Below are 25,472 nucleotides of genomic sequence, written 5' to 3' on the forward strand. Positions count from 1 at the left end.
GAAACCCAGTTTTCATTATATGTCCCATTTAACGAACGCACAAAGCATTGGACTGCTTATATACCAGAAGCTAACGTGTGATTGCACATGTTTACCTTCTTCTGGTGGTTGTGAGTGTAGTAGAAGTAAAGGATGTGCTCTGTCTGATCTCCAGCACCTCTCACCTGCTCCAGCATCAAACTCACATCCTCCCACTGATGAGGAGACCAGTCTCTCCACCAACACATACATCCTCTGATCACACGCACACACTGACACACACACACATACAAGTCCTTCACCTCCTGAGTCAAGCAACTGTATTTAAAATTACAACGCTCTAATCACAAGCATTTCTACATATGAACAAAAATCTGGTTTCAAACTACCAAATATATATAAAAAGTCTAAGACCACAAGGGAAAATGTAACATTTATAAATTTAATGATTTTAAAATGTGAAGAATTGCTAAAGTTGTTTTAATGTTCGTATGGAGCTGGTGTTGAGAATAATCTCATCCCATCTTTAATGGGAGTCATGAAATCCCCCCTTTTACTTGAAAGAGAAACATGAGTGATGTGATTTTGGGTATGACGGTTCTGAAAAATTCTTTTTCATTTCAACTTTTTGTTAAAGTCTTTTACATTTGCTTTCAGGGTTACATGAAATGAAATATCATATTTTCAGTGTAGTGTCAGAGTTTATGTGTAAAACAAAGTGCTTTTCTACATTTGAAGAGTTTATTTCCAAAAAGAGATCAGTCTGTTTTTTTTTCCAAAATCATGTTTTTTTATTGTGCCTTCCAATTAATGTCAATCAAACTGCAGTTGGTTTGCTTTGATTTAAGCCATAATAACTCAAAAAATAAAATACATTTAGGAAATAAACACTTCATTTATTCACTCAGCAAACAACTTGTGAATAAGGGAGTATTAAACATTTTACACATGAATTGTTTTTGTTTCCTGTAGTGTGGTAAATGCATTAGATGTGTTAAACAGTACCGTGTCTCCTGATGAGTCTCTGTCCTGTGAAGTTTTCTCTGTGGGTGTGTGTGTAACACTGAGAGCAGGTGTGATGGATGGAGAAATGGGCCCTGCATCTGAATCACACACACAAATACAAACGATGAGGAAACAAACATCTAATACTTGAACTTAAGCAATCACGTTCGTGTGCTAAAAGAGCTAATCATTAACTTTGTCACATTGCTGGAAAGTTATTTATTAAAAAAAAACATAAAAATACTTCATTTAATTTATAAAATGATAATGACTGAATATTACAATCCCGTAGGCAATTTTAATTTTTACATTTAGTAGTCCATCATCTTACGGAAAATGTGCAAGTATGCCATCTTAATATATTGCATTTTATAACTGTCCTGTTTTATTTCACTTCTTTTGCTTATTTTTTGTTCTTTTGCTTACTTTTATCTATCTGCTAAAATGTAAAACGGAAGCGCCTGGCCCAAAGCAAAGATGTTAATATTAAAGTCCCCGTGAAATGAAAAATGACAATGCCTATTTATTCATGAAATATTGCAGCATTTATTGTAAATAGTTTATCAATGTGGGTCATTCTCTCGTGTGCCCTCATAATCTTCAGTTAAAATCTGAAAATGCACCTCTGCCCTGTAATGACTATCGGCTTGGGCGGAGCATCCGTTAACTCCTCCCCTTCAACAGTCAGTCTGCTGCCAGTTCCATTTCAAAATGCAACGGCTGTTTTTATACATCCAATCAAATCGCAGGGAAAGACGAAAGCCACGGCCACAATTTTTTCTAATTAGAAATTCCATTTCACTCAGAAATGCATCAAAATACGGAAGTAAAAATTATCGCAATTTTAACAAGATGCGCCTCTGCCATTACAATGAATAGGGAGGAATGCAACGCTCAATATGGCCGCTGTAGCGAAGGAAGTCCCGCCTTCCAGTAAAACGAGCCAATCGTCAATCAATATTGACTGACAATTCTCTGGAGCGGGGCTCTCGTGAGGCGCTTGCCAGCTTGTGCACATGCAGAGTAGATGAAGCGATCTTGAAAAAGGTAATTTCTAGTGCAATTTCAGCTTAGCAAACCCAAGTTATGATACAGTTCATGTCAGGTATTATTATTTGATATTTAATTGTGATTTTTGTCAGCAATTTAAAAAATATAAGTATAAATTATAGTAGAAAATATTATATAAGTAGATAGGACTGTGGATTTGCTATGACGTAAATAGCTGCCCAGAAGCATTGCAAACATGGCCACCAAGTGGCACGACTTCCGTAAAAGGACTTTGCCCAAAGTTAACTTCGGTCTGGCTATTTAACAATTTGTTTTATATTTAATTTACACTGCTATTAATTATATTGATATTTTATTGTATTAAATTAAATAAAAATTACTGATTAGTTATTCTTTGCGGAGGTCTACCGGAAGTTAAGTTTGGGCCACATAACATTTGTTTATGTTGTTGTCGCTGAAACCGTCTATAAACGGAATGTATTTGAGTTGTTGTTGTTGAGTCTCTTTCTCTCAGCAGGTATTGTTCTGGCTTTTGTGGAAACTAGTAACTTGGTATTAGCACTTATTGTATTATTGCTCCTGTGTGACATGTCGCTTTATTGCTCCCTGAATTCTCTGTAAGTTGCTTTGGATAAAAGCGTCTGCTAAATGACTAAATGTAAATGTAATGTGTGACATCTGTGATGTTATACAATATTAACACCTGAGGTGTTCAGCCAGCTGATGGGTGAGCTGGAGTCGATGTCACATCCTCCTCCGGTGACCCAGGCCCAGGGAGGCACGTCCTCCTGCTCCACCGTCTTCTGCTCCAGCTCAAAGGGGTACGTGGCCACAGAGCTCCGGGCGGTGCTGGGTACGGATCCCTTCATCTCCTCCAAGTCAACATTACTCCACGGTGTATCAGCGCCATCCGCCTGGCTGCACGGAAGTGTCGGTGTCATGATAGAGGAATCTGGCCCTTGACTCGTCAACTGGTTTCCCTCAGGTACAGTAGAGTCTGAGCGATCAGACACTAGGGCAGAGATGAAGCTGTCACTTGTGATCTTGGGGACTCGTGGCTTTGGAACGTCCGTGTCCAGAACTGAACCCTGGGAAGGAGCCGTGACCTCACTAGCATCATTGAGCGTGCAGGCACTGAACGTAATGTGAAATAGAGGCTTTCAGAACTACGACGCCATCTATTGGTTGGAAATGAAAATGCGAGATGATATCGCAAGACACATGAGAAAACTTCACACCTGGATTGGCTTGTGATTCCACCGCAGTCGAGCTGAGCAGACATAGCGACCCATGACCTGCCCGTCACCTCGGTGGCCGTCACACCATGACGAAAATACACCATCCGGTCATCGCTACCAACCCCCCATACCTGTGTTACAACAAACCTTATCATATCTATTATACGATTTCTTTTTTCATATACTATAAGCCTATTCATATTCTAATGACAAAATGTTAAAAATAATTTATAATAGTGTTAAAGAACAGTTGGGTCATTAGTTTTAGATTTATTGATGTGAACTGATTTATGAGCATAAACAACAACAGACATTTACTGCAGGTCAAACTAGCATCACATGAGTATTTAGATTTATGTTTTTAAATAGCTTCCTTCAGCTGTCCAGGGCTGTAAAGTACTCACGTACGTCAACTTCTGTATTACACTGAAGTGATTGGGAGGATTTGTTTTAAACGTTGTAAAATGTTTGTTTATTCCAAGTATTCTTGCTCTTTATAGTCCTTACAAAACACATATAATTGGTCAGAATGATAGAAATAGACTCTCTTTAAACCACTAACATACTTTTTCTGAATACTAAAAGCATAAACATGATCAAATGAATGATCAATGAAAATTCTTTCATCATTTATTCACTCTCATGTCTCAGAAGATGTTCTGAATATATTAAAACCAAAACCATGAGACATGTCATATACTGAAAGAGTCATATACAGTACTGTACATGTTTTGAACAACATGAGGATAAATATATGAATTTTTGTTTTTGGGTAACTCTATTGCTTCAAATACATTAAACTGTGTAGAAAATCAGTTGCTTGGAAATATGTTTTAAGTAGGTGATGTCAATGACATCGTAGTAACGCTTTTGGAAATTAAAGTTGACATCTGTTAATGATCATGTAACACCACCTGTTAAAAGTTCAGGGTAAATATTTTTTTATTTGAAGGCATCTGCTTAAATGTAGACATCTGCAGACAAAACTATAACTGTGCAAACATATTAGTTTCTTTAATTAGAAAACTACAATTTTTGCTTTTAAAATGCATGTATTGAAATAATGAGGAAAAACCAGCCAATAACAGCTTGGAATTGTTGTAAATTCTAAGACCTTCAGAAGCTGCTTCATAAAACGACAAGAGAAACAAAAAAAATTTAAACAAGTAAACAAAGAGACTGTAGCGAGGAAGGCGGGACGAGAGCCATGGGGCAGGAAGGCGGGGCCGGTGGCGTGAGTGATAATGAGTATCAGCTGTACGCGCACCGGTCCCGCATGCCTCACGGGGAGCTAGGGAGCATAAGAGGATGAGCGACGGGACTGCCGACGAGAGAGGACCGGGCCTGGAAATGTTAAGTTTTGTTTATGTCCTGTTTTTACTGCTGTTTATTGTTTATTTATTTTTGATTAAAGTGTTTGAATGTTCGCCGGTTCCCGCCTCCTTCCTTCAGTTTTATTGAGCTTTATTACAGAGACAAATATAACAGATCAAATATAACAGTTTTAATGATTTGGAATTTCCTTAGTAACGACATCATTCTTGAGATTAATGCAAGTTATCCTAAAGTTTTGATGAATTGACAACTATTCTGAAATGTGTTGAATGACTGGTAGTGTAGTTGTCATGTAGAGAATTTTCTTTCTGATTAGCCCAAATTAAAGAAGATCAAATATAAGCAGCGCAGCTGAGTTCAACACACAGCCCGGGCGGTCAGAACTAAAATGTAAAGAATGGAATGATGGAATGCAGCCAAACTCAAATTAGATGTGCTCCCAAATGGCTGTGCGTTGGACAGTGAGAATTGAAGGTGTATATATATGGTTGGGCAGAACGGGGGTTGGAGGTCAAATTGCAGAGAGAGAGAGAGAGAGAGAGAGAGAGAGAGAGAGAGAAGAAGTTTGCACCGCTTGCAAACTCCACACAGAGACTCTAAAAATCAACACCCACGGCAATCCGACTCCTCCAGACCTTACAGTACATGCCGGTCCTGGCGGTGTGAGGGGAGGGGCCAGTGTGAGCTGGAGATGGCGATTGGATGGCGGGTGTTTGTGCACATAAACATGGACAGTGGATACACTGCCTCTGGTGCTGGATGAATATATTGGTCTGTGGGACTCAGGATCTAATGATGGTTAATCCCCAAAGTTGCATATGAGAACGCGAGTGTAATCAGAACTGTCTGTCCCCACCCTACTGTGGATGGGCGTTCCCCAAGGGCCAGTACTAAGGCCACTAGAGTTGTCCATGCAGGAGAAAATTATTATTCCAGATGAAATACGATATCAGCGAGAGCGATTAGAGCATAGTGTCAATGTTATAAACTTATCCAGGTTCATTCATCACTGGTTAGTGGTGTTTTATAAGGCAAGCAGCACTACCCTATTGCTAATATTTAGGCTGAAGGATTTGAAAGAAACTTTGGTGTGTAACTGTGTCCTGCACCTTTTGTGAATTAATCAATGATTCCTAAAACCAAGCGGATTGTTAAGGAGAGTCCAAAGAAAATATTTTTGTATTGCTTGAATGAAAACAATACGGTACACTGATACAGTATATGCCATAGGGAAGTATTTGATCTCACTTGGTCATTGGGCCCCACACTTAGCATCACCATCTCTCCACCAATACTGATCCAGCCTGAGCCAGTGGGATTGTGGGAATCCACTCCCCTCCTGAACCAAACCTATCACACACAAATACACACATGAAATGGATATGTTCAGAATGGAATACTCATGTAGTGGTTACTGCACAGTGCACCATACTGTATACTGTAAACAGTAGTATGCTCGTTTTAGTATGCAGAAGCACCGTTTTGATAAAACATTTTGGTAACACTTCACAATAAGGTTGTATTTGTTAACATGAGTTAATACTGTACATTGACTAAGTAAGGGATAATGTACAGGCAGCCGGTTGTTATTGCAAAAATAAGCCCCAACAGTGTGATCAGGACGCGATGCAAACTGGAGGGTCTTATATCACACTGAAGGGGCTTATTTCAACCAGCTGCTTGTACATTATCTCGCTTATTACACGGCTACTTGCCACATGAGAAAAAAACTGGATTGAAATTTGAATATTTTATTAGCTCATTTTTACCGAATGCAGACCTTCTGCGAGGAAAAGTTGTTTACTTTCGGTTTTAAGGTGAGAAACGACGTTCAAATGTCACGAACAGGCAATTTGGTTTAATAATTTGTAAATATAATGTCATATACTGTATCTTATTACAAGACATATTTATATTCAATTTGTCAAAGAAAAACATGTCAAAATGATTTGCTGCATCCCGGTTACCGTGTGTTATTAGTTTTGAGTGGTTGTTATCTGGGAATAACGAACCTGCAAATGTCGCGACTGGCCAATCAGAATCAAGCATTCCAACCAGCCGTGTATAACATGAACTAACAGTGACCAATACTACTTAGTATATACTTCATGTTAACTTCAACATTTACTAATACATTTTTTAAATCAAACGTTGTATCTGTTAACATTAATTAATGCACCATGAACTAACGAGAATAATTGTGTTGACATGAACTAAATTTACAAAGATTAATACATGCTAGAAAACTGTATTACTGTTAGATCATGTTAGTTAATGCATTCAAAATAACCTTACTGTGAAGTCTTACTAAACAAAACTGTCATGTATCATCTTACTTTGTTGTCCTTAGTAACAGCCCAAACCACACTGACACCCACTGCGACATGAACAACTCCTTTCTGATTCGGGGACTCTACCACCTCCCACGATGAACCTGAGAACATCAAAACCTTTTAAAGCTTAAAGAAAATCTTGACAAGATACAAGATAAGACACACCTTTTTACACCCAAACCACACCGATAAATGTGCAAGTCACTACTGCTTTATATAATGAAACATCAAACCAAGAGGCATTTCTAGCTAAAGCCAGTACAAGCACGCTCTCAAGTACAACATTTCACCCAACAAAAAAGAGTTTACTATGCTTAGAAATGATATGAATCAATAGACACATTTAGAGTTGTCGAGTTACTCATGGTGAAATCAATGGCATTCACAAGTGCGACTTTGGTGTCCAAATCAGGTTGTATGTTCATGCCTCTGTCATGATATTGGCATGAAGGTTTCACCATAAATAACATCGAGCTTTGAGACATTTCAAACATGTACTGTATGTGTGAATTCAACGCAGGAATTTCAAGTCCAGGAATAAATCTGTCGGTGTCAGACCTTTAGGGCAGTCTTTGCTGACGCCCGTTCTGACCAGCAGTTGTCCATCCCAGAGGACGACCCACAGCAGGTCTTTTGGCCCCGCGCTGACCTGAGCCACCTCTCTGGGCACCTGGACAGACTCCCAGCCGGAACCCTCAGGGCTCTGGTGCCTGATTCCCTTGCAGAACCACACCTGCGAACACACTTTGAATCTGTATAACATACATCACAAACAGATTCAGTGACCTTTGGGATGGGCGCTCACATTCTTGTGAGCAAGTGGTTGATCCATAAGGAGGTGGTGGGGGGTGGTCGAACCCAAATATAAGACGGCAGGACTGGAGCACTTCGGAGAACAACACTGAACTCTAGTGGTCAGAAATGTGTACTGTAACTGTAATTTCATCTTAAAGTTTATTGTGATCATTAGCTTTTAAACTAAAAAAGCAAAACACATAAAAGTAGTACACTAAGGTCCCCCAGGCTCACAAAATCTCTCTTACAAAATATATACAATGTACATTAACAGTGTTTGTTGTTTGGCTTTGGCATCTGATAGAGTGTTTGGACCCGTAAGCTGAACAAGCGGATCAACAGATGAAATGCTTCCTCTCACCTTCCCTTGTTGGGACACGGCCCACAGATAAATGTGTTTTTCAGGACTGTCACTCATGTCCCATCCTCCACAGCTGATGTCAATGAAGGGTTCTGGAGGGGGTCTGCCTCTGTCCAAAGGCACCTGCACCAAAAAACACACCTTCTGAATGACCCAACATAGATGACAATGAAATCAGGTGTAAAATACATTACAGTAATATAATGTATGATATTTGGAAGAATGCAGATTTTGCCCCCCATTGATGTGTTTGCTGTCCTACATTCTTCAAAATGTCTTTTGTGTTCAACAGAACAAAAAAATGATAAAGTATTTTTTCCTACTACGGGAGTCAATGGGGGGCAAGATCTGTTTGGTTATGAGCATTCTTCCAAATATCTCTCTCTGTGTTTCATCAGAACAAAGACATTTATACAGATTCGGAACAACTCGAAGGTGAGTAAATGATGACAGAATTTTCATTTTCATTGCTTAGAACTTCAACAAGTCAGCTGGTGTTTAGCTGTTATACCTTGGCCCATGATCCCAGCGCTTTATATCTCCTGTAGCGAAGCCATCGCCTGCGACGGACACATGAGTTCCATTTCTTCTCTTTGGTGAAGGTGGCAGGAAAGTCCACTGCATACTGCCATCCCTACAGTGCATTAGATCCACCAAACTCAAATTTATTCTGACAGCACAGGACTAGTTTAACACAGCCCTCAACAATGAAAATTCTGTCATCATTTACTCACCCTCAAGTTGTTCCAAATCTGTATAAATGTCTTTGTTGTGATGAACAGAGAGAAAGATATTTGGAAGAATGCTTGTAACCAAACAGATCTGGGGCACTATTGACTACCATAATAGGAAAAATGACCATTGTTGTCCAAGGTGCTTCAAAGAGGGTTGCTTTTCTACATTTTTCAAAATATCTTCTTTTGTGTTCAACAGAACAAAGAAATGTTTTCCTACTGTGGTAGTCAATGGTGGTTACAAGCATTCTTCCAAATATCTTTCTCTGTGTTCATCACAACAAAGAAATGTATACAGATTTGGAACAACTTGAGGGTGAGTAAATGATGACAGAATTTTCATCTCTTCAAGTTTGGGATGGGTTGAGTTTTTGGATTGTGTCACTCACCCCAGTCTCAGTGGATTCTCTTCCACAGCTTTCATCATCCACATACCAGTCACCCTCCCACTCCCAGTTAGCAGAAGGCAACACAAAGCTGTGAAGAGGCTGTTGATTCAAGCCCGACTCATCTGTCCACTGCCAGCGATCTGTCGGCAGAAGTGTGTCTGTGTAACCTTCAACTGGGTTCCATCTCTGTAAAACAGACAGACATGAAGTGATGCTCAACAGGACAGTAGATACTGGAGTGTAGTAGAAGCACAACATATGATCTGACATGACCTTGTGTTTATCACCACATTTATGTTGATTACTATGAGAACACTTTAAAATAATATTAGTAAATTCTGAAATGAATATTAACTCAGATTATTAGTAAAGAGTGTTGTTCATTGTTGGTTTCTTAACTAATGCAGGTAAATAATGTTAACAAATAAACCTTATTGTAAAGTGTTACCAATAATACTATCCTAAATTTGGTGTATTTAGTATGTAGTAAGTATTAAATATTGTATTATAGTAGTGTGTACTGAATGTTTACTATAATTTGTCTATTTGGGAATTTCTAAATAAAAGTAAATATTTAGTAAGTAAATATTTTAATATACTACGGTATTTTAATGTGTTGATTGTTACTGTCTTTCTTTGCACCACTATTATTTTACCTTTTTTAGTTCAATATTAGCAATAATATGTTAAATATTCATTTTAATCTTTTAATTTATTGACGTATGAGGCTATTATAGTACTTTGCAATATATTTTCACATATTTCGCACATGCCTGGTTTTCATAGGTCTCTTGCAGGTGTCGGATAGGCACATCAGAGGGGTAGACATTGAGATAAAGCTGATGGTCGCAGCCAACTCCCCAGCAGCAGTGCTGGCAGCCTGACACGCGCTTCAGCTCGAGCAGCAGATCAGATGCGCGTGTCCAGCGCCCTCTGACGGCAGACAGACTGAACACTCGCCCGTACACATCCACTGCACACAGCATCATCAACCCCTGTAGATTACACAGAGCAGAACTACACATCTTTACCTAATACTAGCAACAATTTACACTTACAAAATACAAAATGCAATGTATATACGTATATAAAACTATATGCAACTATAGTAACACCACCAATAATTTACAATGGTCTCATTGAATAAACCCTAGTTTAACCATGACATGTGAAGTAAAACTATATTGTCATATTGATGGTAATCAATCTGCCAAAAATATGCTTACTAAATTACTATGGCTAGTAATTTTCTCACGGGTGTTACGTGCAACTGGACATTTATTTGCACGTTGCTAAAAAGACTTCTGATTGCAGCTGTATTATTCTCTAATAAATGTAAACTAAATGTAAAAATATTTACGCATGTTGTTCTTTTTTAAATGTCATGTTAATTTTACAAATATGAAAAGAGACCTGACGAATATAAATTCCGACACTTAACCTCTTTTGCCATGAAAACCTACCTTTATACTCTCGTGTGATGCGAGTCTTCATATATTCCGCGCATTATAAACACGAGTCAGACGTTTATTATCATTCCCTTCATTATTCTATCACATCCCAAGGGCTCAGAGTCTCAGAGCCGGAAGTTCAGGGTATTTGCGCTCTGATTGGTCAGTGCTCACGGAAGTGTAGCATCCCAAGCTTCTGATTGGACAGACAGCGAGCGCACGTATGTTTTTCCGTCGGACGGCGCTCTCATACACTTTACACGATCAATTATTCAATGCACTTTCAATTATTAAAACTCAAGGGTGATACACGAGTAGCCTACTAACTTTATTCTTAACCTGTTACTTCAAACTGACGATGTCTTAAAATGTCACATATACATATAACATTTATTTTTATCTAACAATGTTTATCTAACAGCTGATATGTCTCACGCTTGTATAAATTATTAACGCTTCATATTAATAAACCCTGTTATGAATTTAATAATAAAGTTATATGATACATTTCGTCAGTAATTGTCGCATTCACATATATTTATCTGTGGTTTTATATGAAGTTATAAGAATGTCTTCTCGTTTATTAAAAAGTTAGAAGGTATATAACTGTGTATTGAGCATCTCTTATGGAAATCACACATGTTATAACTATAGGCTATTTTTTATAGTCATAGTTACCACTTACTATTTGTCGTAAACCTATGCTAATACAAATGTCTAAAACATGGTTACAACAGTGTTATTTTAATAAAACCATAATCTATTTTACCAAGGGTTTGCAGTTTGACACAATATAGGCCTACGCATTGAATAACATGTTTTCATTCATCCAAGGGCATAAGTGTTTATCTCTCATCATTTTAAGTGGTTACACACCACTTATCACAGTAACCAAACAACAAGAAAATGATGTATGATGATCCAGAAAGCATCTGTGATAACAAATAGAACTCAATAACTCTAATAAATCATCAGCTGCACTACAGCACATTGAGGATTTCAATTCATTCCAGTCACTCGAATCATTTCTTAACAAGAGCCGGAACATTTTATCCAGATGCATAGGTGGTCATGAATGAGTTATAATAACACCTGTTGAATCTAGTTCTAGTCAAAGTCATTACTTCACACACTGTTTTAGCACTTTATCTCCTGCCTGCTCTTCTTCCCATCCATCTCTTTATCTCTGCCTCATTGTAGAGTAAAATGTGTTAACTTACAACAATTAAAGATTATTATACACTGCAAGAAAATTTTCAGTTTTGATTTCATGGTGATTTTAACTCCCAGGGCATCACTGACAAAGCAGTTAATACACGACACAGCAGTATATGTTGCCATTTGCTGGATTGTCTATTCCCGATTTCTCTTCCTATCAACTGATCTCTGTCTTTCCCATAACCTGCTGTGAAATACCAGTATAAAAGTAGGCTATGTGAGCATTGAATGAACATGATAGTATCAGCTGAATGATTAGGTTAAAGGGAACGTTTTCGCTTGAGTGATTTTGCGTGTTTCTTTGATCATTGTGAATCTGTGAATCTCTTACTAAAGGAGAGGCAGACATCTCTCTATTTTCATCTACACTGTGACCTTTGTTACAACTGCTACTAACTTCTATCTTGGGTTTCCCCTTTTTAGTCTTTATTTTAATGTGTTTAGTTGATTTGAGATATTTGTATGCGCATATCTTTAAAACGAGCACTTGTCTCTTTAAGACGTCACCCCGCCCCTCCGCCTCCGCAGGTGCGTCCCACTCAACTCAATCACATGACACGAGTCTCGTGACAGTGCAGCCAGCTACTGGCAGGAAAATCGTCGCTTTGAGTTCGAGGAGTTTTACTTGCGTAATACATCAGAATTCTCACTCAAAAACGAGAGCGATCGGGAAGAAACAGCGATGGCGCATTTTTAGGACACTCAGTCGTGTAAATAACCCTTCCGGTCCCTGACACGCACGCTTTCGGCGTAGGCTGAAGTCGCATGGAGAGAGAGAACTTTTCTATCTCGCATTTGTTTTCCTTCGTGCGTGAACTTTACTGACGGCTCGCGCGAACAACGCTGAAGAGGATTTGATGTCAGTTTGGTGACGTGACATCGGACATGGATAATAAACCTCTTCTCCAGGCCAGACCCCCGGCGTATAACGCAGTCCCGGGAGCGTACGCGTACGGCGCGATCCCCGCGGCCGCTCCACCCGCGGCGGGCTTCCAGCCTCCAGCGCCCCCGCCGCCCTATCAAGGCAAGAGAAGCACACATACGGTGTGACGGACTTCGCACGGCGCTGCGCAGACCTATCGGCGAATGACATTAAAGTATCGCGAGAGCGATTCAGAAGCACTTATTTTTAATCGGTCTCGCGGCACTTCGAAGTCATACGTCGATCGGTCTGCGCAGCGCTGCATGAAGTCGAGCACGCACTGTATTTTATAACGTATGTCAGTGAGCTGTTGCGTTGCATAAATTAGTGTACGTAATAGTGTTACACTGCACTGAAGAGATTTCTGAATTTGATTGGGTAACGTAATGATTTTACTATAATGCGAATATTTACTATAGCAAACTGTTGTAAATTGTAGTATACTATTATTGTAATCACTAATCACATCTAAGACTTTAGTATTTTGTACTTGTAGTATTGACTATAGAAAGTGGAAATACTATACAATGTACTATAGCAAGATTCAAAAACACCGTTTTGCAGTTTACTATAGTAAAGTTTTTCATGTCGGATAATTACCATGGTGTATGCAAATGTAAAAGAAAGTGTTCATCTATACTGGCTAGTTTATTGCTGCATAATCAGATTATTTTATCTGAACATGGATTGAATCCATTTCCAAATTCAACATTTGATTGAATCGACACGTTTTACTCAGAATAACATTCACATCAATTTTGATCCATTTCATATTCGAAAACATTGGGGTGTGTGACTGGCACCTGACGTGAGAATTCATGAGGATGCATGTAAAACGGGTGTATTATTGTCTCGCGCAGGTTTTCCAGGTGCAGCGGCAGGTTTTCCTGCAGCTCCGGGTCAGCCAGCGGCAGGTTATCCGGCAGCTCCGGGTCAGCCAGCGGCAGTAGCAGCTCAGACGGCCTACACCAGCACGTACACCATCGTCCAGCCCTCTGTGGTGGTGGTGGGTGGATGTCCGGCCTGCAGGTGAGCTTGTAACAATTCAGTATAAGTCGTCATGAAAACAAAATCTGTTTCACTTTGTCCCGGTGTTGTGTAAGTTTAAGATAGACTGTTTAAAATACCATCAAGGCATACGTCAAAATGCCCTAATTTTTTTTTAAAAAACAGCATATGCTGGGTTAGGCATGTTTTGATGCTGGTTTGACCAGTTTAAACCAGCTGAGGACCAGCACATGACCAGCTTAAACCAGCACAAACCAGCATATGCAGTTTTTTTCAACAGGATGTGCCTCTGTTAATCAGTATTTCTACTATAAGAGACACATGTCAACAGTATTTGACAGTGAAACTTTACATCATGCATGTTTTGTGTGAAGGCAGGGAAATCCATAAATGCAGTAGAAGCCGTTTCTAGAGAATTGACTGTGACCGCGCTAGTTTCCGCCTGATCTTCTCTGTTCTTCTTTAAGCACATGACAGATCACTGGCTGAGACATAACGGTTGCTAACTCGCTCCTGGAAGTTCACAAGCTTTTTTTCTCTTTCCTGCCAAACCATAAATAACACTCTGTTTTGCATTAGTTTCAGGAAGATGCAGGCATATCACAAAATAAAGACAGGCTTTATTGATGCCTAGGTGACTAAAATCAAAAGAATGACAATGTGATATTTACAATTTGGATTATATACTGTACGGTGTGTATAAACCAAAATATGTATATAAATTAGGGCTGTCAATCGATTAAAATATTCAATCGCGATTAATCGCATGATTGTATTGAGTTAACTCGTGATTAATCGCAACTTAATCGCACATTTTTATCCGTTATAAATGTACCTTAAATGAATACTTTTCAAGTTTTTAATACTCTAATTAACATGGGCATGGACAAATATTGATGCTTTATGCAAATGTATATTGTTTATTATTAGTGAAACCATACTCAACATAGAGCATGAAGACTAGACATGTTTCAAAGGTCATAGATGTTTTTCAAAGAACTTGTACATGTCTATTAAACACATGAAAAAAAACTGGAGAAACACATGTTCCCATTACTTCTTTCTTTGCACTGAGCTATTTTCTTACACAAGCATGTTTACATTTTCGCAACTGTGATAGCTCGGTGGAGGCTGTGTGCAATGCAAGGCATATGTTCAAACGGAAGCTGCCTGGCCGCGGCAATCATGTTGTGTGCACTATCGGTGGTCAGTGGGCTAATTTTGAATAGTGCCTCTCGTCTGTCTTCATGACGGTCAAAGCGTACGACCGTAGTTTCCAGTGTGTGTCAAAATAATGAGCCGTGACCCCCAGGTAGCTATGGTTACTGAGGGAAGTCCAGTAATCTCTGGTGAGCGCAACCGTGTTTGTCTGTCTTATCGCCTCCGCGACTTTCGCTTTCTCCTCTTCGTAAGAGTCGTGAATCTTGCTTGTAACAGTGGCTCTCGAAGGTAGTTCATATGTGTAATCGTTAGATGCGATGCGAATAATTTCAAGTAGACCCTCGTCCTCCACTACATTAACTGGCCTACATGCTGTAGCCACCCATTTAGCTATCTATGTGGTGAGTCTGTTGCTTGTGGAGTTGTCCATCCGTCTCTGCTGAAAACAATCTAGTGTGGTCTGCCGCGAGGAGGAGAGCTCTCTGCGTCAGTTGTATGCTTCGCCATCAAGTGATATTTTAAACTCGACGTGCTGCGGAGATAACTTAATTCACATCGACAATAAATGCAGATCACTTTAGTCTTGTCGACAGAACCATCAGACATCGTTTTATATATGAATTTTACGTTCAGAAGACCTATTTATTTCTCCATTTCTATTTGCTGCTGCATCGTTTACTTTCTCAAACTACGGGCAAGGCCAAGGCTCAAACAGAAAATGCGCGCTGCGTTAATCGCACGTTAATAAAATTAGTGCCGTTAAAAGGAATTTGCGTTAACGTGCTGTTAATTTTGACAGCCCTAATATAAATATATGTAACTTGTGTTTTAAGGACAGTATTTTAAAGTACTGAAGCTGTTTGTTCATGTCTCTGGCCTTAAACTGGACTTTGACCTGTTGAGAGATGTTGACACAGTTTTAATATACAATCAGTTCCTGCTTGGGCATGTGAGAGAGAGAGAGAGAGAGAGAGACAGAGAGAGAGAGAGAGAGAGAGAGAGACAGAGAGAGAGAGAGAGAGAGAGAGAGAATTGAAGGCCTGTTCTGGACTCTGTGGAAAGATGTTGGCAGAATTTCTGAGGAAAAACATGGAGTGCTTGGCAGAGAAGAGAATCACATATGAGACCTCTTTAATATTTCAATTATATCTTTAAGAAAGAGTTTGAATGGAGAGCAAATTGAGACTTACTGCTGAGGAACAAACGTTTGATTGACATCATTCTTTATAGCATTCTACTCTTTCTGTAAACTGACTTTTTGTGTAATGAGTTTTAGAAGAAAGTGTCCTGATGACAAAAAATGTGTTTTTGCTGATGTTTTAGAGTGTTTGTGCTTTTGTGAGATAAACAAACACAACAGGAAGGTAAAAGCAGCAGCACGCTGATTCTGTCCAAACCACAGACGCACACAGAGAGAGAGAGAGAGAGAGAGAGAGAGAGAGAGAGAGAGAGAGAGAGAGAGAGAGTCCGGTCACATAACAAGAGTCACGGTCAGGCTTATGACTGCAGTGATTTCACCATGAACTTTGCCTCATTCTTCAGATCAGTGTAATGACCGGTTACAGCAAACGTCTTCGCAAAAACAACACATTGTGCTCTTAAAATATCTCATTTTAGGGTTTAACAAAGTGTTTCATGTTCTCATCTCATGAATAAACTGAATGGTCAGAATTGTCTTAAAGGGATACTTCATAAACAGGACTCCACAGGCTGACAGTCATTTCTGAGTTATCCGGAGAAGAGTTTTTCGACAGAGAATGACTTTTGACCTTGTCTGGCAATACATCTCACTGTTTTTTTTCACATTTTCCCAATCAAAGCTGGATTTGTTTGTCAGTGTGTTGTTGATAAATGACTGATGTGATGTGTGGTCTGTGCAGGGTCGGTGTGCTGGAGGATGATTTCACCTGTCTGGGAATCATGTGTGCCATATTCTTCTTTCCTCTGGGAATTCTCTTCTGTCTGGCCCTGCGTCAGAGGAGATGTCCAAACTGTGGAGCCACATTTGGCTGAAGGGACCAAAAACCCAGTCCTCGTCTTTTTTTAGAGTTCAGTTTTAAGCATCAGCGTCATTTACTGTATATGTAATCACCGCACATCTATAATGCCAAATGTCGCTTTCGTACTATGATAATCGAACCATCACAAGAGTAAGCAGCCTGTCAAGAAGATGTGACACGCTGCTCATCCTCATTTTTAACTTTAATATGCCTTGCAAGCACTATTTGCTGATTTTTGTTTTTCTTTTCTTTATATAAAACTTTGGATCATATTAAAGCCAGTCATCGATTCACTAGTGCCTTCGTGATGGCAGAGAAACCATGAAGCGAATGAGGTGGACTCGCTGGGAGTAATTCCCACACAGCTCTGGATCACAACAGACTCGCTTTCCAGTAATGTGTGCGTCACATAAATGAAACCGAGCCGGATGATTTATTTCCTTGGGTGATTTTCAGTTTCATCACTGAATGTTTCAGGCTTACGAGAATATGTTCAAACTTTGCATCACCCGTTTTCTTCCTCATATTTTTGTTGAGTGTTCCAGCCATGTGTCTCATCACATCACATCACATCACATCACATCACATGTCTTAGTCTTGATAAGATCAAAACGTCACATTTAACTTCTCTTTTATTCGTACTTTGTGCTTTCAGTAGACACTGTGGTATTTGTATATCTTGGATTTCTTTCTTCATGCCGTCTGTTGTTTTGGGGGCCATGTTTTTCTTGTACTGCACTGATTTTCAATGTCATACCAGTTGAGGTCTATTGAAAGAAAGTTGTGCAGATTCACTCGAGGTCCTCCGTCTAGTTAAAAATGAAACCTGCAATAAACAAGTCAAGGTGGCACCTAAATATATAACGTGTCACCCGAGGACACGTAGAGTTACTCTGACAATGGAATTGTTTTTCTTCCAGTGACCGACAATCAGTCTCGGCCGTGTTCAAACCAGTGGGATTTTCTTCATGATGTAGGTCGAGTCGCACCGCACAGTTGGCATGCTGTTATAATCGCTTCTAACTTTTTTTACATTAAGAGATTGTGAATAAATCCTACAAGTGTTGCCCTTTGTCTCTGTGTTGATGATAATAGTAATGGATTTCTTTCAAAAGCCAATTCAATAATTGTGTTGAATTTCCATGCGTATGGAATATGTTTAAGGGCCAATACCACGGCAACAAATGCTGATTTTTTTAATACCATTTTGGTAAACCTAACAGACATTTTTTTCAATTCCAATTTTCAGTAAATAAAACGATCATTCCAGCAACATTCAACAGTAGGCTTAAAGGGACAGTTCAACCCAAAATTAAAGTTCAGTCATCATTTATTCACCCTCATGTGGTTCCAAACCTGTATGACTCTTTCTTCAGTGGAACACAAAAGAAGATATTTTGAGAAATGTCTCCGTGGTTTTGTGTTTATACAATGGAAGTCAATGGTGTTTTTATAATATCTTTTGTGTTTTGCAGAGGATGCGTAAATGATCAAATAATTTCCATTTGGATTAACTGAACCTTTATGAAATATTCTTTGTAATGTGTCGTGTGGTCTAATGTGTAAGCGAGTTGCAGTTTGTTTGGGAAAGCTGAGCTTACTGTAAAGTCTTTTCAAAGCATGTGTTCCTGTATATCATTAAAAATGGCTGAAATTTTTCCTTTGAAAACCCACACAACAACATTATGCATAAACATCCTTATTTTTAAAACTAGCTCTATTCAAACTCAAAAATGGAAAAAGCTATATTAATTTTTGGGTTCTGATGGTTACCTAGTAGCTGTTTTTGGGCTCTGTATGCTTCATTGGGAGCTGCGTTAAGTAAACAATTAACATGTAAAATAAAACAAAATGTAGGCGCAACATGCAAAGTTCATTAAGAACAGGAATTGCACCACCGAGCGCCCACTTGAGACTGCAGCTTTTGTTACATATTGTTATCTTTACACGTTAACTATGCAAAATCTTGATCATTTTACAACCTAGTTTGTGCTTTATAATTTCAGCATAAGTACAAGGAAAAAACAGCCTATTTAAATATTGACCTCGCAGATAAAAGCCTTGTAGATACAAGGTTTGATAACCACACAGTGATACTTGCACCTATTATTCCACTATTATTCCTATAATTCCAACTTTAAATGACTTATGTAAATCATTGATTCTAAGCAAAACATAATTAGACATAAAATATTTTTTATTTTTATACAGCAGTGATGTAGAAGATTAGGTCAATATCAACAGGAAGGTGCATTGCTACAATCAAAGCCAAATAACAGTTTCCCCGAAGCATTAAGAGAAATAAACCGCTGTCCATTAACCAACAATCAACTCAGTTTTGAGACAAACTTGATAAAAGCAGTTTTTTTTCTAAAAGAATTTGATCACTTGCTAAAAGACAATTTCAGCTAAAAACTCTTTGGAAGCAAAACTTGTATTAGTGAGGGCCAGCTGACCGAGTTAGCCAGCTAACTCTAGTAAACGGCATTACTCAAAACATGGCTGTGCTTTTCTACTTACTGTTCCCAAGCTTTACATTATATCTGGATCATAGCGCTTTAATTCACTTCCAAATACTTCAACGTTCTCACATATCCATCGGCTCAAGCCAAGCCCAAGTTCACGAAGAGTTTAAAGAGTAGTGTCCGGATTAATATTCAGACAGCATACACCATAAGCATCATTTTCCATCAGAACTCATGTCGGGATTTCAGTTCACATCACTATCATCAGGAATTTTCTGTAGATTCCCATCTAGTCGTGTACAAGCTCTTGACAATGATTAAAAAAAATAAAAAAGGCTAGCTCACCCAAAACTCTCTTCATCCTCACATCGTTCCAACCCTTTGATGTAACACCATACAGATTTTTCCCCACACGATGAAAGTGGATGGGGACTAGGAACATCTAAAGTCACCATTCACTTTCACTGTATGGGATAAAAACTGTCGGGACATTATTTTGGACATTTGTGAGTAAATGATGAGATGTTTTTTGGATGAACTATCCCTTTAAGACCACATTCACTCTCCTACTATTTACCCAATGATACCTCCAACAACTGGAAGTGGAACATCTGACTCTAGCGATCCTCACAATTGATTTCATCTCTATGTACACATTTTCTCGCACACACACACATATATAGAGAGAAAGGCCTAGCTCTAAAAGCAAGAAACATAAATAAAGTGGTTCAACAGTATATGGTGCATGTGTGCATTATAAACACAGCATCCTCAGAGGAGACGTGGTCCAGTCCCAGCCCTGCAGAGATGCATGTATGAGGGCGTCCAGTTGACTGTAATATGCACTGTGAATGCATGAAGGCCGTCTGTGGTGATGATCAGATGTTGGGAGCTGATCTGTCATTGGTCACTGTGGGTCGGAGTTTCACTGTAGCAAATGGATTTCCTCCCCTAAAGACATCAAAAAAATGTCAATCACACGCCTCAAACAAGTCGCATGATGTGCAGCACAAACGTTACAGGACAGGTTATGTGCCAATTTATAATCCTTATTTTGTTCCAATGGTAATAGTGATGGTTGACTTGGCACAAGCACCACTTCTACATTTTAAAAACATATCATCATCTACAGTTTGCAAACCGTTGAGATTCTCTCTGACGTCTGTATTCTTCTTAAGATGTTTCCTGATGTAAAACTATCCAAATCAAAAATTCGTCCTTGTCTGACCGTCTGTCAAGAATCTGTGTCACTGTGCACTTCTTTTGATCGGATTTATGTACTCGCAGGTTCAGCAAACTTTGATTTTTTAACTCACCGATTACAGCAACTGTTTGATTCATACTCACCCTAAAACAGGATGCTTCGGCAGCCCGTTTGACTGAGACACCTACAAGAAACAAAAAACAGAAATGTTACAAATCTACAGAGCAGATGACAGTGCTGCTTTCATCAGACAGTCTGGAATCGCAGAAATGTGTTCAGTTCAGCAGGTGAATACACAGTAAAACATTTAAAGCCCTATTCGGATAGTTCGGATTGTTTCTCATAAGGACGTCTGTAAAAATAAATCTGCATGGCTCCTTGTTGATGAAACTTATGGATTCGGACAAACATAAATTCACGGTGTAGGTGTGAGTTTGTAATCCCGTGAACCCGGAAAATGCACTTCTCACGTGTTCAGTCGCATGGCAATTCGCACGTATTTAATAATTATAATGGAATAAAAACGATTTTCGATCGAGACACTTTTCTCTTAATCATTCCCAAGTCACGCCATTGGACGGTTTAGTAAAAGCGCTGAAAAACAAACAAACGAACGAACAAAGTGTCGGCCCATTCAATTCAGCGCTGCCTTATGTTTATGAAACTTCAAGCTCATTCAGACTCCTCCACATTTGACGTTGTAATGTCAAAATAGGTTCTTGTGTGATTGTTTGCAAAAACACTCCGAACAATATATAAATTATGATCGTATTGCTTGATCTGCCCATGGTGTCTTCCCATTGGCTCATTGCTTGACTAGCTAAGGAGGCGGCGCTCTCCTGGGTCTGGCGAGGTGCTGTTTGGTGATATTTTTAGTAGGCAATCAGAAAAGAATTGTCTCACGAGTTCCGATTTGGGCAATAATGTGTATAATGAACCGTTTTGGACCCGCAAATCGCAGTTTTAATTAAATTATTTTGGACCATACCGTCACTGAAACTGCCTTGGCCATTCGGCACTATAAATACGGCAGTGGTATGGCGCCTGGCGGCAGCGAGCTGGCGGATGACGTCACTCGCTTCGGTCGCTCATGCTGGATTGGGTGGGGGATGCATGCGTACGTGTCTTTTGCATTCGCGTTGCATGCATTCGCATTTATAATACGTCCGTCTAAGTGGCCAACGCCTCCGTTACGGCCCCATACGTTAGCGGCAAACATGTCCGTTACGGCCCCATACGTTAGCGGCCCACCGGGAAAACGCCCGGTACGCCACATGGCCAGTCCGCCCCTGACGTGAAGGCCTACATGTTAATGTAAGTGTGTTGCTAAAATCTGAGTGTTTGATAGACTTCTGTTTAGAAAACCTCTCTCTTTCTTCTGTGTATCTAACTCGCACTTTAAATGATTGATTGTAAAAATGATTGTATTTCTGTATTTTCAAATGACAAATTACTTGTATTTTAATTAAATACATTTTATGAGTAAGTATTTGTAATTTGTAACTAAATGCTTTTTGGTGTATTTGTGCCCATCTCTGCGTCCCTATGAGACACAATTACCGTCCGAATAGGGCTATAGAGCTATAATTGGGAAGAGCCATTGTTCGCTGGTTGCCCGCTGCGCAGTTCATACTACACAGTCAGTAAAAACCGAATTGAACCTCGAAAGTCTCATGAAACATCAGTCAGATGTTGAAATGATCTCAAAACATTTCAACATGAAAGAACATGACAGCAGCTGTTCAGCTGTTCAGCTGTTCAGCTGCAGCTGTGGTGAAATGTTGCTAACATGCAGCAGTCATACAGGTCTGATGGCAGTCAAGGTGTGGAATGTAGTCCTGCAGGAAATGCTTGTCAGAGTATATATGTTCAAGACATTGAACACTGTGATGCATGACAGCCCACATCATCTGATTTCTTCAGCAGGAAGCAGTTAATCTGTTAACATGTAAAAGTTCAAACCAAAATGCTTTTTATTCAGATTCATGATAAATATGTATATGCACATGCAAACACATAGCACATAACAGGTGGTCATAGCAAGCAAAATAACACAAAAATGTGACTCTCAATGGGTCCTTCGAGTCTTGAGTGACCAGATTTGACGTTTCTCCCGTCCCCCCATATTTCACATTTACTGTGTTTGTTTTGGTACCAATTTCAAGGAATAAAATGTGTGCTCTCTCTGTTATAAACAGATAAAACCGTTTCACTTCAGAATATGTTTATTTACCCGCTGTAGACATTTGGATTACTTTAACGATGATGGGTGTGCTTTTTCGAGCTTCAACAAAAACAAAAAACAGTGTTATTTATATCAAATTATTTGAAATATTATCATAAATCATACACATCTGCATGGCAAAGAAATCAAGTATTTCTTCAGGAGGGAGGACTACAAAAGGAGGCTCCACGTAACCGAAGTTTGTAGTTGGCCATGGTGTGAACTGTAAATACTGTATATTTATATCCATTTTTTTCCACAGAGGTGTCCACATTTTACTTTGGGATTAAGCAGCAGCGGAGTTTATATCCTGACTCGATGCCTCACTGGCTGCCTATTTACCCTAACAATCCCTCTTTTAATGCAAATCATTGGCATTCTTTTTCAACCACTTTAAAACGTCTGATCACATAAAAAGTACTAGCACACCCCATATCAACATGTGTCATTTGTGGTACCACATTGCATAAATGTAAAGGTTAGGCTCAATCCTTTTCCTACAGGCATTATATTCTATGACTGAAATGAATCTGTACAGATGCACAAATGTTTTACAAGACAAATGTAAGTTGCGTAACTCAATATGAACAGTGATGCCACTGAACACTGTCAGGCTGAGATCACGAGTACTGACTCTGTCTGTCCACTAGAGAGCAGTAGTGTACTGTAACTCAACACAACTTTTCATTCATATAGTGGTCAGCTGACACATGCACTGCTATTGTCCAGTGCACATTACTCCCAAAACTTTTCACCGTGCCCACATAACCATCTACTCAAAATGTGCCAAAGATAACTAAACAGTAACTTTGTCATGTAAAATATCAGTCATTTTCTAAACTGGACTTAAGGTTCGTTCACACCAAGAACGCTAACTATACAATTGTTATAAAACCATCTTTCGTCGGTGTGGATCCCAATAAAGTTATCTTCACGGAGTTATCATTCTTGCTTTTAGACTGCACACTGCGATTCAAACTGACAGATGATAATCTCAAAAGAATGCAAATGCTCATCTGTTATCTGTCTTGCTTTCTCTTTCCTTCCTTTTGCTATCGTGCAAACAGAAAACCAGGCAGGGAGCATTTTTCACCCAAAGCTTTCAACGGCGAGTGCTCAAAACCCCTGACCTTCACTGTTCGGGGAAAAGTACAGCCCCTCCTGCCTGACGGCCAGGCAGGTTTTATGAAGAGCGTCCACGCGGAGAGCCAAGCTTTGCTGGAGTCATCCAATGGCACGGGTCCCAGGCTCGCCACAGCCATGAACCCACTCTCGGTGGGGAAGACAGGTGCCAAACAACAGGGTTTTACACCTAGAAATTTGGCTCGAGTGCCTCTGTCGTGTGCAAAATAAGAAGGGCAGGATATCGCCAGGGAGGTGCAGTCGCCGGTGCACGGCAGCGTAAACAAATGGGCGGGTGCTTGTGGTACGATCTGTCTGGAGCTGTGAGCCGGTTTCAGGTTGAAGTCCGTGTGGAATTCCATCGGAAAGGTTGAGCCGTGGCCCGGATGTGTACGTGTGACGGGAGGCGGGGGCTCGTCGGTGTGTTTGGTGAGCCATGAATATTTCACTGTGCCTAGAGAGGAGTATCCTCTTTCACAGGCCGGCAATTCAGCTCTGCTACCCCGCAAATAACACAAATCAGGGCTCCTGCAAACAACACGTGCGCTCTGTGCTAATGCTAGATAGCCAGTTGGTTCATTCAAACAGAATTAGAGCTCATTATGTTAAAAGGAAGGCTGGGATCGAGATCACGTAACCCATCAGACTAGCCCTTCCACAAACATTAGCATGGGCTCAATACAGCAGACGTGGAGCGGTACGGAGTTTTGGTATTGCGTTGCCTGACGAGAGGCTTTACCAAACGCCCTGCTCGGTGGCGAAAATCTCTGTACGTGCAACAGAACGCGGGGCGGGCCCTTCTGGGAATAAACAAAATCCTGTCATTTACATACATTGATAGGTTTTGGCTTGTGTTTTTGAATGCATGTAAATAAAGATGACGAGAGCACCAAGGCTGGGATGTTTCACAATATACAGTGATGTCACTAACACCATACCATCTATAATAGATCTATAATTCTGAAAAGCTGTGAGGCACGAGCCCACACTGATATTCAGCATAAAGCTGCTTTTAAACCACAATTCTGCTCACAAGATTATTGTGTCTTGAATGCATTGATCGATACGCTGACGTTATGAGAAATGTTAGCACTCTTGGAACAGCACTTATGAACAACTATAATTATCGCCATCCCTGTTTTGCAGGTTTCTCAAATACTTACATTTACATGGCTTCAAATCAAAAAACAACAAACTGACATTTCCTCAACATATAAACCATTACTTTAAGCTTTCCGTTGTGAAACGGGGTAGAACGTTTTAAAAATCCACTTGACCAACAATGACTAAGTCTAAAAAGCATACATGTGCAAAACTTTTAGGCAAAAAGCTGAAATAAACAGATTTGATAGCTGACACTTGCCTGCCGTCTATCTGTTTGGATTTAGCATTGCTCAACTGACAATCCACTTTAAAATGACCCTGATTCACTCACACACACGGACTGCAACTGCATACACGTCACTGTACAGCACGCTGACACACACGCACCCCTGTGCAAGGACCTCACGTGAACT

General features: G+C 39.7%; 3 protein-coding genes across 11 annotated transcripts in view; 1 reads left to right on the plus strand and 2 right to left on the minus strand.

The window, feature by feature from the left end:
• The window catches only part of tecpr1b (tectonin beta-propeller repeat containing 1b), a 56,781-nt gene extending 46,023 nt beyond the window's left edge, over positions 1–10,758 (minus strand). For all 8 annotated transcript variants that reach the window (XR_008963778.1, XR_008963779.1, XM_057345100.1 and 5 more), the window contains exons 1-12: positions 10,644–10,758; positions 9,954–10,175; positions 9,181–9,366; positions 8,569–8,691; positions 8,058–8,180; positions 7,460–7,634; positions 6,905–7,002; positions 5,817–5,918; positions 3,234–3,364; positions 2,699–3,129; positions 985–1,082; positions 96–251 (exon numbers count right to left, since the gene is read on the minus strand). Coding sequence is in view for 6 of the 8 variants with exons in the window: in XM_057345100.1 (XP_057201083.1) it covers positions 96–251; positions 985–1,082; positions 2,699–3,129; positions 3,234–3,364; positions 5,817–5,918; positions 6,905–7,002; positions 7,460–7,634; positions 8,058–8,180; positions 8,569–8,691; positions 9,181–9,366; positions 9,954–10,169 (1,839 nt within the window). In the remaining 2 variants the exon portion in view is untranslated. The remainder of the gene's footprint in view (positions 1–95; positions 252–984; positions 1,083–2,698; positions 3,130–3,233; positions 3,365–5,816; positions 5,919–6,904; positions 7,003–7,459; positions 7,635–8,057; positions 8,181–8,568; positions 8,692–9,180; positions 9,367–9,953; positions 10,176–10,643) is intronic.
• Positions 10,759–12,399: 1,641 nt separating this feature from the next.
• bri3 (brain protein I3) lies at positions 12,400–18,006 on the plus strand. The gene is made up of 3 exons (XM_057345425.1): positions 12,400–12,873; positions 13,632–13,800; positions 16,821–18,006. The coding sequence occupies exons 1-3, from the start codon at positions 12,735–12,737 to the stop codon at positions 16,951–16,953; spliced, it is 441 nt and encodes a 146-aa protein (XP_057201408.1). The 5' UTR covers positions 12,400–12,734; the 3' UTR covers positions 16,954–18,006.
• Positions 18,007–19,119: 1,113 nt separating this feature from the next.
• The window catches only part of baiap2l1b (BAR/IMD domain containing adaptor protein 2 like 1b), a 52,633-nt gene continuing 46,280 nt past the window's right edge, over positions 19,120–25,472 (minus strand). For both annotated transcript variants that reach the window (XM_057345423.1, XM_057345422.1), the window contains 2 exons: positions 20,753–20,793; positions 19,120–20,356 (listed from right to left, as the gene is read on the minus strand). In XM_057345423.1, the coding sequence (XP_057201406.1) occupies positions 20,284–20,356; positions 20,753–20,793 (114 nt within the window). In that variant the 3' untranslated portion in view covers positions 19,120–20,283. The remainder of the gene's footprint in view (positions 20,357–20,752; positions 20,794–25,472) is intronic.

This window comes from Triplophysa rosa, linkage group LG11 (assembly GCF_024868665.1).
Source record: "Triplophysa rosa linkage group LG11, Trosa_1v2, whole genome shotgun sequence".
Classification (NCBI taxonomy): domain Eukaryota; kingdom Metazoa; phylum Chordata; class Actinopteri; order Cypriniformes; family Nemacheilidae; genus Triplophysa; species Triplophysa rosa.